A 17,874-nucleotide genomic window follows, 5' to 3' on the forward strand; every position below is an offset into this window, starting at 1 on the left:
CCCTCACCCCATGTTCAACCTTATTGTTGCATAACATACTAAGTATACTGAACTCATTCAGCCTCACTGCCTCTCCTGTGCTTCGCATAGCATTTCCACAAAAAATTTTGGTTTTACTTTTGCATCATGACATGAGCAAAAGTATTTTTTTTCATCAAACTATACTCGTTTTGGAGTACTTAATAATCAACACCAGGAGCTTCTTTTAGCCAAAAGCCATGTGACGATACAATAGTACGTTGTGTTTCTAAGGAGCCTAAGTAGTGACTAATATGTTCTGCCCTATCGTGCTGTTAAAAAAAAAAAAAAAAAAAAAAAAAAAAATCAATTTGTGGCATGTCCTTCTGTAAACGGCCTCAATTTTTATTCAGTGTACACACACTCTGTGTTTGATCTGTTTGACGTTTCAGGTTAAGTAAATGAATACATTGCCATTTTGTTTTCTTATTCTATTGACATTTACTGGCTTGGTTACAGTATCTGGTACCAAAATACACACTAACCCTTTTAAATTTTGGTTAGTCTGTCACTTTTGAATATGTTATGTCATTACATATTTCTGGAGAGAAATCTAATTATGTATGTATTTAATAACTGTGTACTGTACATAAGGATGTATGCAATATGGATTACTGTTGATACTGTATTTGTGTACGTTCAGGACAAACCATTTCAATTCGAAGTATCTTTTCACAGATTGGATACTGAAATTATTCAGCCTGTTCCAGTATTTGCTAAGTAAGAATTGTTCCATTTTTTTGTAGTATGCTCAACCACACATAAGTACGTCTGTTGCATGTCTGAGTCTTTGATTCAGAAAGATTAAATCAATTGATTATGTACAAATAAGTAAATTCCAGGTTATAATATGAGAGTAATAAACATAGCCATGGTGAAGTGGGAAGGCCATCTATAAATGGAGTAAGGCTTTTCTGAATTATTTTAATTTCACTTTTTCTAATTGTGTTACTCTGATCAATAAATTCAGAAGATTAAAGAAGGAAAAAAAGGCTTCATAATGCTGAGCCTAGATCAAATAAAATCATTAGATGATAAATAGGAGGAGGATGGGAGAGACGGAAAAGTTGAACTGATTGTCCTCTTGACATTTCAGATTATTAGAAAGCTAATTAGGAAATTGCCAGACTAACCTAAATATCTTCTGTTTGCAGAGTCAATGGAACAAGGCCTCAAATGACTGCGTATGACACTTTATTTTCACTGAGTTTTGCACTACTTTCTTATTATAGTAATAATTCTCTTATTAGAAGAAATTCTTGTATTGTCCTTTTATTAATCTGTTCCCCAATAATAGTAAGCATCGTTATACATTGACCTTTGATAATCAATTTTAATACTTCATACCTTATACTTTGCTTATGTCTAAGAAATATTTAAAGTTAATTATAAATAGTGTACGTAAATTCAGTATCTAGCAAATACCATGAATTGTAACTAGCCCGTATGAAAGAGGCAAACATTCATGAGGAGTTACCACAATATAAATCAGCATTTGGTTGAAGTTTATTGCTTCTGCATTAGTTTTATCTTAGACATAATATACCATCAGTCATAATAGACCTTATTAATATTTGAATATAACACTTTTCTTATGTACACTTATCACTTTTCTTATAGGGAACAAATGGCCAAAGAAATGTCAGACGTTTTGTCTAGGTGGGTGAATAGACCTTCCAAAATTAATTTAATCACTCAATTAAATGAAATCATAAACTGAAATGGGCTGATGCATATAAAATAATGGAATTCCATATTTAATTGCTCAATGAAATAAATCAACCTTTTCTTTTGGATGAAATTGCTGTATCAGTATGCTTCCTATTCAAAATCATTATCTGATTTCTTTCTTTAATTATTTTGCCATGACATTTATTTGATTGCATAAACATGCTCAGAAGGAAATTATCAGTAAATTGCACCTTAAGGTTTCTTTTTGAATAATTTCAATACACAAGGAAAAGCTTCGAAGAGCATTCTTTTCCCACTGTATCTGAGATGACACTGACAAGTTTCCAAAATTTTCAGGCAGCATGCTTACAAGTTCAGGATGGTGTTAATAAGGACATAAAAAGTGTTACGTTTATGTAACCGTAAGGAGCTTTTTAATAAGAAATTAAATCCAGACATAATTCCATTTCAAACAAAATGAAAATTTGAGGTTTACTTTGTTGTTATAACCCTAGAAGTAGTACTCTCTGAAGCATTGAAACACAAAATGCCAGATGGTGTCTGTTCAGCAATCTTGGTATAATAATGTAGCAGTTTTATATTCTAAATAAAATTCTGTTTTATTGAGTTACTAACTAAAAGGTGTCTTTGGTAACCTCAAAGATAAAAAGCAGCCTTATGACATGCTGTCTGAAGTTCACATGAAATCTTACTTTCTTTTACATTTTTAAAAATAAACCCTTCAGAAAACAAGATATTATGCTGTGTGTGTGTGTGTGTGTGTGTGTGTGTGTGTGTGTATATGATCTTAAGATATTAGTATGTTTGTTGTGGCATTTCTTAATTGTAGTGCTGATAGTATTGAACACAGCAGATGCTTACGTTTGCACAAAAACATTACTTGCAGTATTTTTGAACAGGAGAAAAGGAAGATTAGCACATCCAATTGAAATTGCTGGGGGAACATAGGTAGGGGGGTTGTAGAGTAACTACGTAAGAACTGAGCTGAGTCACTGGAGTTAACATGCCCTTAGCTTCCAGAAAGTATCACAAGAATTTTGGCCAAAAGTGGTAGGAGCATAGGTTATGGACAGAACTTTAAAACTAGCATTTTTAGTGTATACTAGTGTGACTGGTAACTTGTTAAATTCAATTGTTTAGAAACTTTTTTGATTCTTCTTTGAGTGGTGGTACCTATATTTATTCCACACATGAGATATGCGCTTGAGTTTGAAATTTCTTATAAGCAGTGTCCATTGGCTTGCACATGCTTCGTAGATCTTTGTGCTCACAACTGATAGCAGAAAGGACGGTGCAGACCGATGCCTCTCCAGATCCTTCTTACCGCCATGTGGTGTGTGTCGTAATATTTGGTGTCCTCAGCTCCTTTTTACTGTCATTCCTTTATGAATTATGTATAGTTAATTTTTGTAGTTTTTATAGTATAGCATAGATAATTAGAGAGCATTATTTCCTCCTGCCCGGGAACTTTTCCCCCAAGAACTCTGGGATTCTGCCCAGGCTCTGGGGGTTTAAAAACTGTTTCCTGCCCTCACTCCTTTACTGTGAGCAAAGAACATCAACGCTGCTTCTACTGCCTGGGTGAGGCTCACATTTCTGCTAAGTGCAGCATCTGCCACACTTTCCCCCATAGAACTCGTGAGGGTCGGGAACTGAGAGTCAGAAAACACCTCATGGAGAAGGCAATGAAGCCCCAATCAGAGCTGGGCTGTGGACCCCCCCACACACACTCTACATCAGCCTCAACAAGCAGGCAGTGTACCTCTGAGCATGGGTTGAGGAACAGATGCTAAGTCTGCTAAGCCTAAAGAGAAGGCTTCATTGGAGAGTAAGGGGCATTCTCATAGACATAAGGACAGTCATTTATGTCTGAAAAGAAGGGATCCCTCCCTGACCCCCTCAGGAGAGCCAACACGCATGGGTGCTCAGCTCTTCAGCCCCCTAAATCTTCTTGACCAGTCAAGAGGGCACACAAGGGTACGGATCCATGCTTCCAACACTGGCTCTAGTGGTGAAGACACATGGTAGCGCCTGGTGCTTCGATCCACTTTGGGAAACGAGGCATTACCAATAGCAATGCTGCCCTGGAGGAAGCCAACCACCACGTGACCAGAGAGGCTCCGGCTCCCCCAATGGACTCTCCTCATACTCCAGGATGGTCAGAGATGTGTGTCTCCCTGGAGGACCTCTTTTGGTCTCCCCCCATCCACATTCACCATTTCCATTGGGTCCATCCATATTCCAAGATGTTGTTACACGGGAGGAGGAATCTATCACAAGGAGATGGAATGGGGTGATGATTCTATCTGCCAGCCTACAAGCACAGCCATCAGGAGTCTCTGCGGCATGGAGGAGAGGTGGCCTTGGACATGGGTTCTAGAAGGTCAGGATTCAGGCCTCCAAACCGACATGGTCTAGCCTGTGCCATGGGGTCCCCCTCCTCCAATGGATCCATCTTATTGGCATTACTGCGGATCGTGGGAGTCCTACCCCCAGACACCTAGGATCTATGCATGAGTCCTACTTGCCATTGCCTGGCCCTACACAACTGGCCCCACTGGCATATTCAAAGGTGGATGGCAAGCCAGATCCGATGGTTCTAGTGTCACTGGATGAGGTGACCACTCCATCTTCTTTGTCTCCACTGGGTGACTTTAAACAGTACCAAGAGCTCATGCATAGGGTAGCAGCAGTGCTACAGATCCAGCTGGAGGAAATTCAGGAGCCTCAGCACAGCTTACTAAACATTCTGCAGCCCTCCAGTCCTTGTAGAATGGCCCTCCCTGTCAATGAAATTATCATGAACCCAGCAAAGGCCGTTTGGCACACCTCTGCTTCTTGTGCTCCCACTCCTAAGAGGGCCAAGAAGCATTGCAATGTCCCATCCAAGTGGGGAGAGTTCTTGTTCTTTCACCTTCTGCCAAACTAGCTGGTGGTGAATATGGCTACAGAGCGGTCCAAGCAACAGCACCCAAAGGATACTCCCTCTGATAAGGAACACGAGATGCGACCTGCTGGGAAGAAAGGTCTTCTCTTCCACCTCCCTCCAGGTCAGGATCTCGATAATTATTAGGCCCTCATGTCCAAATATAATTTTATCAATTATACTAGATTTCTAGAGTTTAAGGACAAGATCCCTGTGGAGGATGGATCCCACTTCCAGGCCTTAGTAGATGAGGGCAAATTGGTGGCAAAACTTGTCTCCAACTCACGGTGAATGTAGCAGATACCACATTGAGGGGAATGCTATGGCCATTGTCACGAGGAGAGACTTGTGGTTGCAATCCTCAGGTTTCCCTAGAGAGCTGAGGAGTACTGTCCAAGATCTTTCCTTTGATACTATCAGCCTATTCCACAAGAAAATGGACAAGTGTCTCCACTCCCTCAAAGACTCAAACAGCGCTTCACTTGCTGGGCATTTATACCACAAGAGGAAGCCTCATAGACAGTGGTATAGGGCAAGACCAATTCCTGAGGCCTTTTATCATCAACTTCCTCAGGAGCCACCACGCAAGAGACAGAGGGTGTATAGACCTAGGAACCTAGCCTCTGCAACATCCACTGCCAATTTGTAGTCTAATCCCTAGGTGAAGCGTTTCTTTTGATGAGACTCTCAAGACCCATGTCCCTTTATTGATACCTCTTCATTCCCCTGTTCAGATTGTTTGGAGGCCACTTTACCCAGTTTGTCAAAGACTGGAGCAACCTCACTACAGATAAATAGGTATTAGACATTATCTGTGGAGGCTATCTAGTTGAGTTTCTGATAACTCCTTTCCACAAATGTTCTATCATCAGTCTCCCTAAGACTCTCTCTGAGTCGCTGGCCACATGCTCTATGACCCATCTGTCCATGAAGGTGGCCTTTTTGATAGCTATAGCGTCAGCCAGAAGAGACAGTGAACTGAGAGTGTCGCAGGCCCACCATAAACTACATTCCATAAAGAAAAGATCTTGCTATGCCCCCACCTGAGATTCATACCTACGGTAGTTTCCGAGTTTCAAATGAGTCAGGTCATCCACTCACCTGTATTTTTTCCTAAGCCATGTGCCTTGGAAGAGGAGAGAAGACTGCATTTTCTGGACATCTGGAGCACTTTGGCTTTTTATCTACATAGAACAAAGGATGTTAGAAAGACACCGAAACTATTGGTTTCCATTGCAGAGCAATCAAGAAATCAACGTATATTGGCTTAGAGACTTTTGAAATGGATCTTGGGTTGTATTACCCTTTTGTTACCAACTAGCTGGCATTCTCCTTCTATTCCCCCCATACACACAGTCCCCCAAGAGGTAAAAACTCATTCTTCTGGGGGCAAGCTACTTCAGCTGCATCTCTGAGAGATGTACCTGTACTAGAGATATATGTAGGACAGCTTCTTGCAACTCTTTGCATACCTTCACAAGATATTATCCCCTGGTGCAGTTATGAACTGCGCATACAGCTGTGGGGACAGCAGTACTACAGACAGCTATCACTTCTGCGTCCTCGCACCCACTATCTCTTTGCTTACTGCTTGTTAATCTTCCACGTGTGGAATACAAATAGGGACCATCACCCAGAGAAGAAATAGAGGTTTTTATCTGGAACTGGAGGTTCTTCGAGATGTGTGGTCCCTATCTGATTTCCACTACCCACCCTCTGTCCCCACAGCTGTGGATTGGTTACACTGTGGTAAGAGTGGAAAACTGGACAGACATCAGCCCATTATGTCCTCCATTAGGGAGCACAAGGAGAGCTACAGCACACATGTGGGCCAACGGATGCTGCTTGAAAGAAATTCTGGACTCAGGCACACGGTGCACGTGTGTATATCCCATGTGGAATAGAGATAGGGACCAGCCACCTCGAAGAACCTCTGGTTACAGGTAAGCAACCTCCTTTTTGAGACAGAATATTAATAATCAACTGCCATTCTGGTTTTGATCCATACCCATTATTTGGATTGTTGTATAGAGTAATGAAGACTAACAGTATGAAGTGGAAAGAATGAGGAGTACTTGTGGCACCTTAGAGACTAACAAATGTATTTGGGCATAAGCTTTCGTGGGCTAAAACCCACTTCATTGGATGCATGCACTGGAAAATACAGTAGGAATATATATTCATACACAGAGAACATGAAAAAATGGGTGTTGCCATACCAACTCTAACGAGACTAATCAATTAAGGTGGGCTATTAGCAGGAGAAAAAAAACTTTTGTAGTGATAATCAGGATGGCCCGTTTCAAACAGTTGACAAGAAGGTGTGAGTAACAGTAGGCGGGAAATTAGCATGGGGAACTAGTTTTTACTTTGTGTATTGACCCATCCACTCCCAGTCTTTATTCAAGCCTAATTTAATGGTGTCCGGTTTGCAAATTAATTCCAATTCAGCAGTTTCTCGTTGGAGTCTCTTTTTGAAGATTTTTTGTTGGAGAATTGCGACTTTTAGGTCTGTAATTGAGTGACCAGGGAGGTTGAAGTGTTCTTTGACTGGTTTTTGAATGTTATAATTCTTGACGTCTGATTTGTGTCCATTTATTCTTTTGCATAAACACTGTCCGGTTTGGCCAATGGCAGAGGGGCATTGCTGGCACATGATGGCATATATCACCCTGGTAGAAGTGCAGGTGAACGAGCCTCTGATGATGTGGCTGATGCGATTAGGTCCTATGATGTTGTCCCTTGAATAGATATGAGGACAGAGTTGGCAACAGGCTTTGTTGCAAGGATAGGTTCCTGGGTTAGCGTTTTTGTTGTGCGGTGTGTGTGGTTGCTTGTGAGTATTTGCTTCAGGTTGAGGAGCTGTCTGTAAGCGAGGACTGGCCTGTCTCCCAAGATCTGTGAGAGTGAGGGATCGTCCTTCAGGATAGGTTGTAGATCCTTGATGCGCTGGAGAGGTTTTAGTTGGGGCTGAAGGTGACGGCTAGTGGCATTCTGTTACTTTCTTTGTTGGGCCTGTTCTGGAGTAGATGACTTCTGGGTATTCTTCTGTTTCTTCACTTCAGCAGGTGGGTGTTGAAGTTTTAAGAACGCTTGATAGAGATCTTGTAGGAGTTTGTCTCTGTCTGAGGGATTGGAGCAAATGTGGTTGTATTTGCAGCTTGGCTGTAGACAAGTTGGATCGTGTGATGTGGTCTGGATGAAAGCTGGAGGCATGTAGATAAGTAGGTTTCCGGTATAGGGTGGTGTTTATGTGACCATTCCTTATTAGCACTGTAGTGTCCAAGAAGTGGATCGCTTGTGTGGACTGGTCCAGGCTGAGGTTGATGGTGGGATGGAAATTGTTGAAATCATGGTGGAATTCCTCAAGGGCTTCTTTTCCATGGGTCCAGATGATGATGTCATCAGTGTAGCACAAGTAGAGTAGGGGCGTTAGGGGACGAGAGCTGAGGAAGCGTTGTTCTGAGTCAGCCATAAAAATGTTGGTATACTGTGGGGCCACGCGGGTACCCGTAGCAGTGCCGCTGACTTGAAGGTATACATTGTCCCCAAATGTGAAATAGTTGTGGGTGAGGACAAAGTCACAAAGTTCAGAGACCAGGTTTGCCATGACATTTTTGGGGATACTGTTCCTGACGGCTTGTAGCCCATCTTTGTATGGGATGTTGTTGTAGAGGGCTTCTACAGACTAAACGGCTACCACTCTGAAACCAGTATGAAGTGAGGTGTTCTTGTTCTTGTTACTTCCCGGCTATTTAAATCCACGTAGAAAAAAACAAAGTGGTGATCTCAGCACAGAGTAGTACTGTAATAGAAAGGCTAAGCCATTCAATTGGATTAACATTCATAAAGATTACTTGTTTGACCAGAGACCTTTTGGCCTACTTCTGTTGATCTAAACTCTGTAGGGGATTCTTAGGAGTGATGGATGATGTTGCTAAATAAGGAAAATCCTCAGGATTTGTCAAATTAATGGTTCAGGAAGGTTAGACATGTAGCGGAAATTACATTTCACAACAATCCTTTAATGGCATAGTACTGATATTTTAACAGTGTATTAAAATATATTTTAAAAAGTAGTATTCCATTTGGTAACTTGTTTCACAGGTGAGATTTTATATACATGTCTTGTAATTATAGAGGGGGCAGGAAATGTCTTCAACATGTATTTCAACTTTATTGTTTAGTGGATGAAGAATATAACTTCTGTATGAAACTTGTCACATGTATAGTAATATATTTCTAATCAAGGGCTGTTATTACAAGTCACTAGGTGCACATGAGAATGGTCATAGCAGGTTTGAGATTGTTTTAAAGAGTAAGGAATTGCAGAGTTAATCATTTACATGTGAGTTGTTGTTTGAGTTGCTGTTAACAAGGATGTTAGAATAAAACCAGCTAATTTATGCAATCCCCTTGATGATTATTTGTGTAGTATTCTGTCTGCTCCAAGGACAATCACAACTAGATGCCCCATGTCACTGGAGAAATCCTGAATAGAATGTGTGTGAGTGTGAGTGTGTGAAGTTACACAAGTTCTCCAAACACCTATATCTGAATAAGATTCCATGATTAATATATTTTTGTATAAATTACATAATATATTATGTTATTATATATTGATACTTTTAGAAGTGTAATAAACTCTAGGAGTTTGGAGAACTTGTGTAACTTCATTAAAAACAAAATGAGACTATATCTAAATATCACTCTAAACTTTACAGAAAAGTAAAATTTCTCAGTCATATAGATATACCTAGTTGCATTCTAATGATATTGTACTCATGCAAAGACATGACTACAATACGCAGTTGCACAAGAAGGACATGGTATATTGTTTCTTCTGTTCATTTTTTTAGTGATATGCCTATTTCTAGTGATGTGCTACCCTGGTAACCTCAACCCCTGGCCTGGAGAATGGATCCTCCCAGAGTTTGAAAAATAATTTAGTCTGCTTCCTAGCTTATTCCTGGGCTTTAATAGAGGCTACCAAAATCATGCATCTGTTATCTCAAATCACTCAACAATTCAGCATGCTCTGTCATTCATTAGGGATGGTGATGCTACAATCCCAATTTGTGTACTGTTAATGCACCGGATAATCACAGATATGAAGAGAGTGCTTTCATCCCTCAGTCATAACTGCTAAGAACGAAAAATAAAGATAATATTATCTGAATCATTGCTGCTCAAAATCAAATGACAGTAGTATATTATAGGATGTTAAATTTGTCTGCCTTGAATGTATTACAGTGAAGACTGGTATATTTGAAAAATCATCAAAGTATCAACTTTGGTCATTTTATCACTTGTCTGGGCCTGATGTAGTTAATCCTAACTTTCATGGATTACCATGGGGTCCTATGTCTTTCGGCCTTTGTTCTGTGAATGGTGGTGTCTCGTGACCTTTCCACCCATGTTACTTAATGCTGATTTTTTGTGAATAAGTGAGACACTTTAAAGTTACTTTAATGTAGAATTAATTTTATTTCTTCTATTACATTGGGAGATTTGGATGAAACGTTGATTATTTCATTTATTCTCCGTGCTTTTAGACAGTGTAAGGTGTTTCCTTTTCAGTTTTGTTCTTTTCTACTTAGTCATTTCCCCCCCACCCTTGTTTTGCTAGTGGAACTTAAATTTTACTTTGCTGCTGTTGTTTACTGCCTTTATTCTGCATCACTATTATTGATGTCCTCAGGACTATACGTAGTTCTGGGAACAGTTTATATTTAAAGGGTGCTGCAAAAAGGAATACACACAGCCTTGTTTTCAGCAAGCCTCACTCGTATATTAACTTCTAGTTTGTTTTAATCTCTTTGCAATGAGCAAATTGAACATTTAGAATACAAAGTACATACAAAATATATTTGAGGTAAGTCAGATTTTGGATCTATATTATACTCCTTCTGGAGTTTCTTTTTAATAATGCCAATATGTTACAATAAAGATATATTATGTTGCTGAAAGTTATGAGGTGAATTTTATCTTACCTTTTTTGCATTCAGCTCTTAGAACATATAATGTTTTTCAATGCAATGCGTATTGCACAGAGATGATTGTGCAATCTGCTTGTCCTGTTGTCACTAATATTTCTTCTCACTCTCCTTTCCTTTCTGTACCTTGAACATTATTATTGTTTGTTATAACCGTAGGGGCCCTGCAGTTCAAGCCACAAAAGCTGCGGCTGGCACTAAGAAACATGATCTTAGTAAGTGGAAATATGCAGAACTTCGTGACACAATCAATACTTCCTGTGGTAAGTTTGTGTTTGCTTGGGACTGACGGGGATTGTGTTCCAATAGTACAATAAATCTATTGCCTCTTTCACCAGGACAGAATTTTGAACTCACTAATTTAGTCTCAGATGAAAAACTAAGTTGAATGACTTTTCTCCAAAGGAGAGAGCAAATATACCATTTCCCATTGAGGAAACCGATGCTATTATGTTACCTGTTATACTCATAGTTGTATCTGTGAAATTAATACACTTCAGTCAGGAGTAACTTGCTATAAATTCTTAATGACCTTGTTTAAAAATAATTTATATTTCAGTGAAATGGAACTAAATGCATGTGGGTTTTCCCTGAATTTGTAAGATCTTCTAAATTTATAACTGTAATTTCTTGCATTCACCAAAATTAAAAAGAACATGAGTTAATTTAAAACACAATCTAGATGTACTGACGTTGTAGCTTTGCTTAATTTTCTCAGAAGCTACAGCTTATCTATATAATACTTAGATATTTTCAGTATCATGAAGAGATGAACTAATCTGTAATATTCCTTTATATTATAATTGTTACCCTGTGTCAATTATGAACAATTGGTTTATTTCTTGGAAAAGGTATCTATCTTGAGGCTAATGGATGCATCTGTCAAATGCCTCATTCCTCCTCGGATATCTTGGATAGAAATCTATCCATTCTCAAGATTTGTTTTTAAACCACTTAATTAGCCTTAAATTTGAGACTTTTCTTTTATAATTTTTGAGTTTTTGGATTAAGACACTGTTGGCTGCAGACTAGGTCGTGCAGTGGGTTAATGCATTTAGCTGTCCACCTCTGGTGAACCCAGTTCAAACCCTCTTAGGTGACCAGTGACATGCATTTGGTATCGTTCTACTATCTATTGTCTGTATGGGCCAGATAATTTGGCAAAAGTAACCATCTCTGTTTAAAGGGAAAAGTCCAGGCCTTGATTTTGTAGCCAGGCTGCCGAGTGTTTTCTCAGTAAGCTAGTTCCTTGTTTGTTTGGTTGGCAGGAATGAAGCAGGTTCTGCTTGCAGTAATGAATAGGCAAAGAGAGCAAATCGCAAATCATAACTCTAGATGACTGTTCCAAACCTGGTAGCCATCCCTACCTTCAGAAAGAGAAAAAAGAACCTTCCAGGCTGTCCACTACATTTGGCTTCCAATGTGAGGAGTGGGAGAAGGATGCTTGGACCCTGTGGGTACTGGGGAAAAACACTAGAAAATCCAACTGTGAATCTTCACATTTCTCTTCTCGCCACTCCCCCATCCCAGTATACCTTCTCTGCCAGTACTTGCAAGGGAGTCCTTGGGAGTCAATCTTACAGCTGTCTTCCACAGATCCTGCACCAGGGGAATCCTCTAGGGCTGAATATGGGTTTTTGAGGTTCCCTTTATGCCCCTGGGTCTTTTTACACATCACAAAGGGGCCAGAGCATAGGTGATGATCTTGCCCCGGGGCTGTAGTAAGGAGAAGAATATGTGAGCGAGGGACAGTGAAGAGGGTCTCACCAGCATTTGGATCCACCTTCAAGTATGATGTGAAGCCTGTCGCCTGCCATTCCTATAATAAGCCTTCATAGCACCTATCTGCCTGCTTTGCTCAGTTTAGAATTGTCTCTCACTTGTTACAAGCTTTCAATTTACTTGCATTGTAAGAAATACAGTTATGTTATAACTTGTTCTAAAATTATGTAACAAATATATATAAACATGTTTTATAAATAGGTTTCTCTTCTGATTTTTCGCACTCTTTCCTTCCCTGCTGTTTTTGAGACAGATCTTGAACTACTGGCAGCTTGCAGAGAAGAGTTTCACAGACGACTAAAAGTATATCATGCGTGGAAATCCAAGAATAAGAAACGTAATACAGAAACAGAACAGCGTGCTCCAAAATCAGTCACTGACTATGGTGAGAAAAATTAATTTTTTTTAATAAATAGGGGAAAATTTTCAAGTGAAATGTTTCTAGAATAAACAAGCAGATTGTTTTACAAATATTTTTCTCTGTTATGTTGAAGAAAAGGGTTATTTTGTTTAAATATGTTTGTATGAAAGTAGGTAAAATACTCTGTTAAACAGATTTTAAGACAAATAGTTTGCAGTTAAAATACAGTGTTACTCATAAGATCCAGTATAATTTATGTTAACTAAAATAATTATTTTCTAAACAATCATATTTACTAATTCACATTTGCTATAAATTAGAAATAGTTTTAGATTTGGTATTTTGTGTGCTGGCAGTTTGTTAGAAGTTAACCACTGGGCAGAAAGATACTTAAGGCTTAGCTGATGAAGAGCACTCTTCATAAAACCTTACTAGAGGCTACTTCAGCTACATCCTATAACACACACAAAAAAAGTTTAGATTATTTAGGAATCAGATTATTGTTAGAAGAGAACCCTCTCTCTGAATTCTGCTGTTTGATGTAATTCTATGTGGTAGATATTATCAAAGATAGACCAAATCAGAGATTCTAATTATCCTCAGAGTCAACCTGCTGTACCTGAACCAACAGTGTCTGTAAATAAATAAATAAATAAATAATAATTGGCTTGCTGCAATACTAATAAAAAAACAGACAATTTTAGCTGGTGGCTGCTCCATGGTATGATTGTTTTCAGAATGAGCATGACATAAAAATATATTGAAGACAAGATTTTTTTAACCTTTATTTATCCATCAACAGCTTGTGTTCCCTGCTGGTTCATTTTAACTAACATCTTAACTTTTTTACAGTTTAACTTCTGTTTAATAAACTTTAATATTAAAAATGTGTGAAAATGGGATGATAGTTGATTTACAGTCTGTGTTTCAGTATGTGACTCTCATCCTGCTGGTCTCAGAAATGGTGTTCACTATGTGAAATTTCAAATACTGCACTAATGAGAATGAATGTGTTTGCTTTTTAAGAGATTAGATGGAAGATAAAGGTGTATTTTAATAAATTGCATATAACACTATTTGGTGTTAATGGGAATAATGTGCCATAAAGAGCACAAATCTACCTTTGGATGTGTGTGTGCAACTCTTTTATGGGTCTCCCACATTTGTATTGTATTTGAATGAATAAACCACATAGCAATCAAATTTATAGCAACTCTAGTTTTTCATTATAGTTTTTTCCTTCATTTTCTTAAAATATGGCATTATATTTTGTTAATAAAAGTTGGGATCATTGCTGTTGATAGAGAAATATGGTAATATCATAATACTGACCTTTAGAAATTCATATTAGAGTCACAATAAATTCTTATTATTGTGAGTAATTACACTAAATGAACATTTCAATTCCATTTATTATAACTAACCTTCAATATAGTGAATAATCACTTACCTGATTTCTTGGGTGCTTGTGCTATAACTCTTTTAGATGTCACTGAATACATGATTCAAATGACATATTTCTGTTTTTATCCACTCACCCAGTATATTGTAGTTTTATGCAAACTGTCCAGTAATTAGATGTCAGTGTTCATGAGAAATGGAACATGTTAACTTAGCACTGGTTCAGAGAAGGGATTAGAATTAGTGGGTTTTATAGTGCCAAAAAAAATTGAGTTGCATCTCTCTTTCTTTAATTTGCCACAGTTCTGTTAATATCTAGGAATCATTTTTCTTTCCATGTAAAAATGTCAAAAGTTTATTAAAGGTATCACATGAAATAACTAACAAAGATTTATCCTTGCAATCTGTGCTGAGTACACCTGTACCACTGTTTTGTTTTTTGTTCGTTTTTTTTTTGTGACTGGAACTATGTCACTGAAATATCAATTTCAAATTTATATCCCAGTTAAACTATAAGCAACCATAGATTTGTGAAACTTAATAAAAGAAAACATTTTCTTCTTGTCAATAAATAGCACAGAAATGCAGATAATTGCCTCAATGCCCACTTTTCCATTACAAGTGGTATCTCCATTTGTCATCTGGTTTGGTGATGCATTTTCAGTATTTCGTAAAGTTTAACTTTAACAGCATCAACATTGTTGTGTTTCCTTCAATATGGAATATTTGTTTACAGATTTTGCACCATTTTTCAACAACTCAAGTAAGTGGGAGATGGTTATTTAAGATAACTTTAACAAATAGGAACCATTTATAAGCTCTATACTAACTTCAGTTGAACAGCGTTTTGCTATCTTTTATGTAGAATCAAAGTATACCGATCAAAAATAATAATTCACTATTTTCTACTTAACACAAAAACAACCACAAAAAACATTAACTCAACATGTGGACACCTAATGGCTATATGTATTAAATTACCAGAGCACTGTGTTGCTTGAAAGTTTCTCTCTCTCATCAACAGACGTTGGTCCAATTAAAGATTTTACCTCACCCACTTGGTTTCTCTAATGGTTGTATATTTTTGGAATTTCTTTTCATAATTAGATCCTACATGTTGGGAAAAACACCTTATTGATGTAGGTTAATCTCATTTTTTATTTCAAGAAATGCTATGCTATTATTTTAATTCTACCCTTTTTATTATACAGTATTTCTACACGTTTTTCTATTGTAGCAAAACTCTGCAATCAACTTAATATAGCAGCTGTTCTCTTAGAACAAAAACTAACGTTAGGATGCTGGCTTCTTTTTTAAAATGAAGTATTTCTGTATGTGTCAAAATATCTAGCATTGAAAAGTGAAGGCTAAGCTGACTGCTCAGAATTTCTATCCTTTAGATTTACTGTTGGTTGTAAATGTGCACAAGGATGGAAACAAGACCTACTGATTGCTGTTGTAATGCAGAGATGTGTTTTATAGTAGTATGTCTTCAGTGTGACGTGATGCACATTTAGGCAATTCAAAAAGATTCATGAAGTTCTATGCAGTTTAATATAAATAAATTCAGAATTTTATTCTTTCATATAGAACATGTTTTATCAATGCTAGTGTATAAAAGTGGCGTCCACAGATAACTCATATGTAATAAACATTACTAAAAACCTCTTCTGTAGAAAAGCTTTTCTTGCTTTCCTTATGTGGACATGAAAAATTCTTGTTTTCTGTATAATTTTCAGGCACTAACATTTACATTTCAGGCCTTTTTTCAGATGTTGCTTTCTACACTTTAATGAACCATTCTAGTTCTGTACGAATGGAAGAGATAGCAAGTGGGGCTTGCTATTCTGTTTACTAATGTCTTGTTTATGAAACTGCAAAAATATATACATTAAATGTGACGGCCATGTTTTAATTTTATTAAAGGTCCAGTATAGATTTGCTACTTTATATGTGACTAATATAGATTAATATTAAAGTTGCTGTTTAGAAGATCACATTGGCCTTGCTTTCAGAACTTCTTAAAAAAGAAACAAGTTGGCTAAAAATATGCTTGTCTCGTGTAAAATTTTGTTCAACTGAGCTGATTTTAATGACATACAGTAAATACTTTCTGAGGGCGGGTCTACACTACGGTACTAAGTCGACCTAAGTTACGCAACTCCAGCTACATGAATAACCTAGCTGGAGTCAACTTACTGCGTGTCGATCCCCCGGTAAGTGGAGACAAGCCCTGAGAGTCTCAGAAAGTAATCCTAATTTGTAAGTTCAATGCACATTTCAGAAAAGCAATTTTTGGTGAGTGTTTTGTAATAAAAGGACAGTAATAGCATTTCTGTTAACACATTAGATGTCTTTAATGATATTACAAGATTTTTCTGTTGGTTATCAAAATAACATCGTTCTTTAGATATTACAATGTTACATTAGCCTTTTATATCTAAAATTGCTTCTCTGTGGTATGACTTGATTTTGTGAAGGGATAGACTGTAATATAGACAGTCTATCCCTAGTTGCTGCTTAATACTTTGTTTTTGTGTTTGTAAAGGGTTGGATAAAAAACAGTATATCTTCAATATTACTCTAAACCATAGTGGCTTTTTAGCCACCCCATTGTCTAGACGTGCTCAAGGCCAGACAGCATAGTGCTGAAAATTACCAAGTAGGCCAACACTAGCTCTTCCCAAGTCACTACCCTTGCAAGAGTGCTAACTGTGAAAATGCAGGAGGGTAAATTTTGAGTTGTGTGGTTTTAGCTAATCTGCTTTCTAGCATTGATTTTATTTATTTATTTATTTGATGAAATATTTCAGATTTTTGCACATGAAAAAGAAGGTGTTTAGGGGTTAAGGGCTGCGTTTGCTGTTTGATCTGCAGTTGTAACTTTGTTTTTTGTAAATAGCTCAACAGAACCCAACAGCTCAGTTGCCTGCCAGGCAACAGGAGATTGAAATAAACAGACAACAGCGTTACTTCCGTATTCCCTTCATTCGCCCAGCAGACCAGTATAAAGATCCTCAGAACAAGAAGAAAGGTTGGTGGTATGCACATTTTGATGGGCCTTGGATTGCTCGACAAATGGAACTTCATCCTGACAAGCCACCTATTCTGCTTGTAGCGGGTTGGTATATTCTCTCAACTTTTGGAAAGAAAAACTCAAGTATAGAAAATATTCAGTGCTGATATTTATACTGTAGCTGTAAGAGGCTTGTTACAGATTCCAATAACCTCTGGACCAAAACAACATCAAAACTAAAGATTGACATAAAGTGATCTGAAATAATGCATGGTCACTGCTTTATTTATTTGATTTTAGGTAGCAGTGAAAGCAGTTGGGGGTGGGGAGAGATTTAAGCAATATATCATTCCATTATGAAAAATAGTTTATAATAGTAGGATAATTTTAAAAAGTCAGAAATTAGGGCATAAACCCATTTATCTACAATTTTGAATACTTCTGTATTTAACAATGTGTTTATAAATGTTTCCTGGACTTGTGGGAGACCCCTTCTGTCACCTCTCACCGCCTGCCTCAGTCTGCTGCCCTGTTCATGGCCCAGAGGCTCATAGATTTTAAGGTCAGAAGGGACCATCATGATCATCTAGTCTGACTTTCTGTACATTGCAGGCTACAGAACCTCACCCCCTAATCCGGTAATAGATCCCTAACCTTAGGCTGAGTTATTGTAGTCCTGAGA

At 37.8% G+C, this 17,874-nt stretch overlaps 1 protein-coding gene across 6 annotated transcripts in view; it reads left to right on the top strand.

Moving 5' to 3' along the window:
• MYO6 (myosin VI) overlaps positions 1–17,874 on the top strand; it is a 130,499-nt gene that overhangs the window by 111,063 nt on the left and 1,562 nt on the right. For 2 of the 6 annotated variants that reach the window (XM_065400858.1, XM_065400860.1), the window contains exons 28-31: positions 10,792–10,895; positions 12,668–12,799; positions 14,913–14,939; positions 17,079–17,297. In XM_065400858.1, the coding sequence (XP_065256930.1) occupies positions 10,792–10,895; positions 12,668–12,799; positions 14,913–14,939; positions 17,079–17,297 (482 nt within the window). Of the gene's footprint in view, positions 1–696; positions 739–1,172; positions 1,203–1,638; positions 1,678–10,791; positions 10,896–12,667; positions 12,800–14,912; positions 14,940–17,078; positions 17,298–17,874 lie in introns of all 6 variants that reach the window. The other 4 variants (XM_065400855.1, XM_065400856.1, XM_065400857.1 and 1 more) reach the window with 4 other exon arrangements.

Source organism: Emys orbicularis, chromosome 3 (assembly GCF_028017835.1).
Source record: "Emys orbicularis isolate rEmyOrb1 chromosome 3, rEmyOrb1.hap1, whole genome shotgun sequence".
NCBI lineage: Eukaryota > Metazoa > Chordata > Testudines > Emydidae > Emys > Emys orbicularis.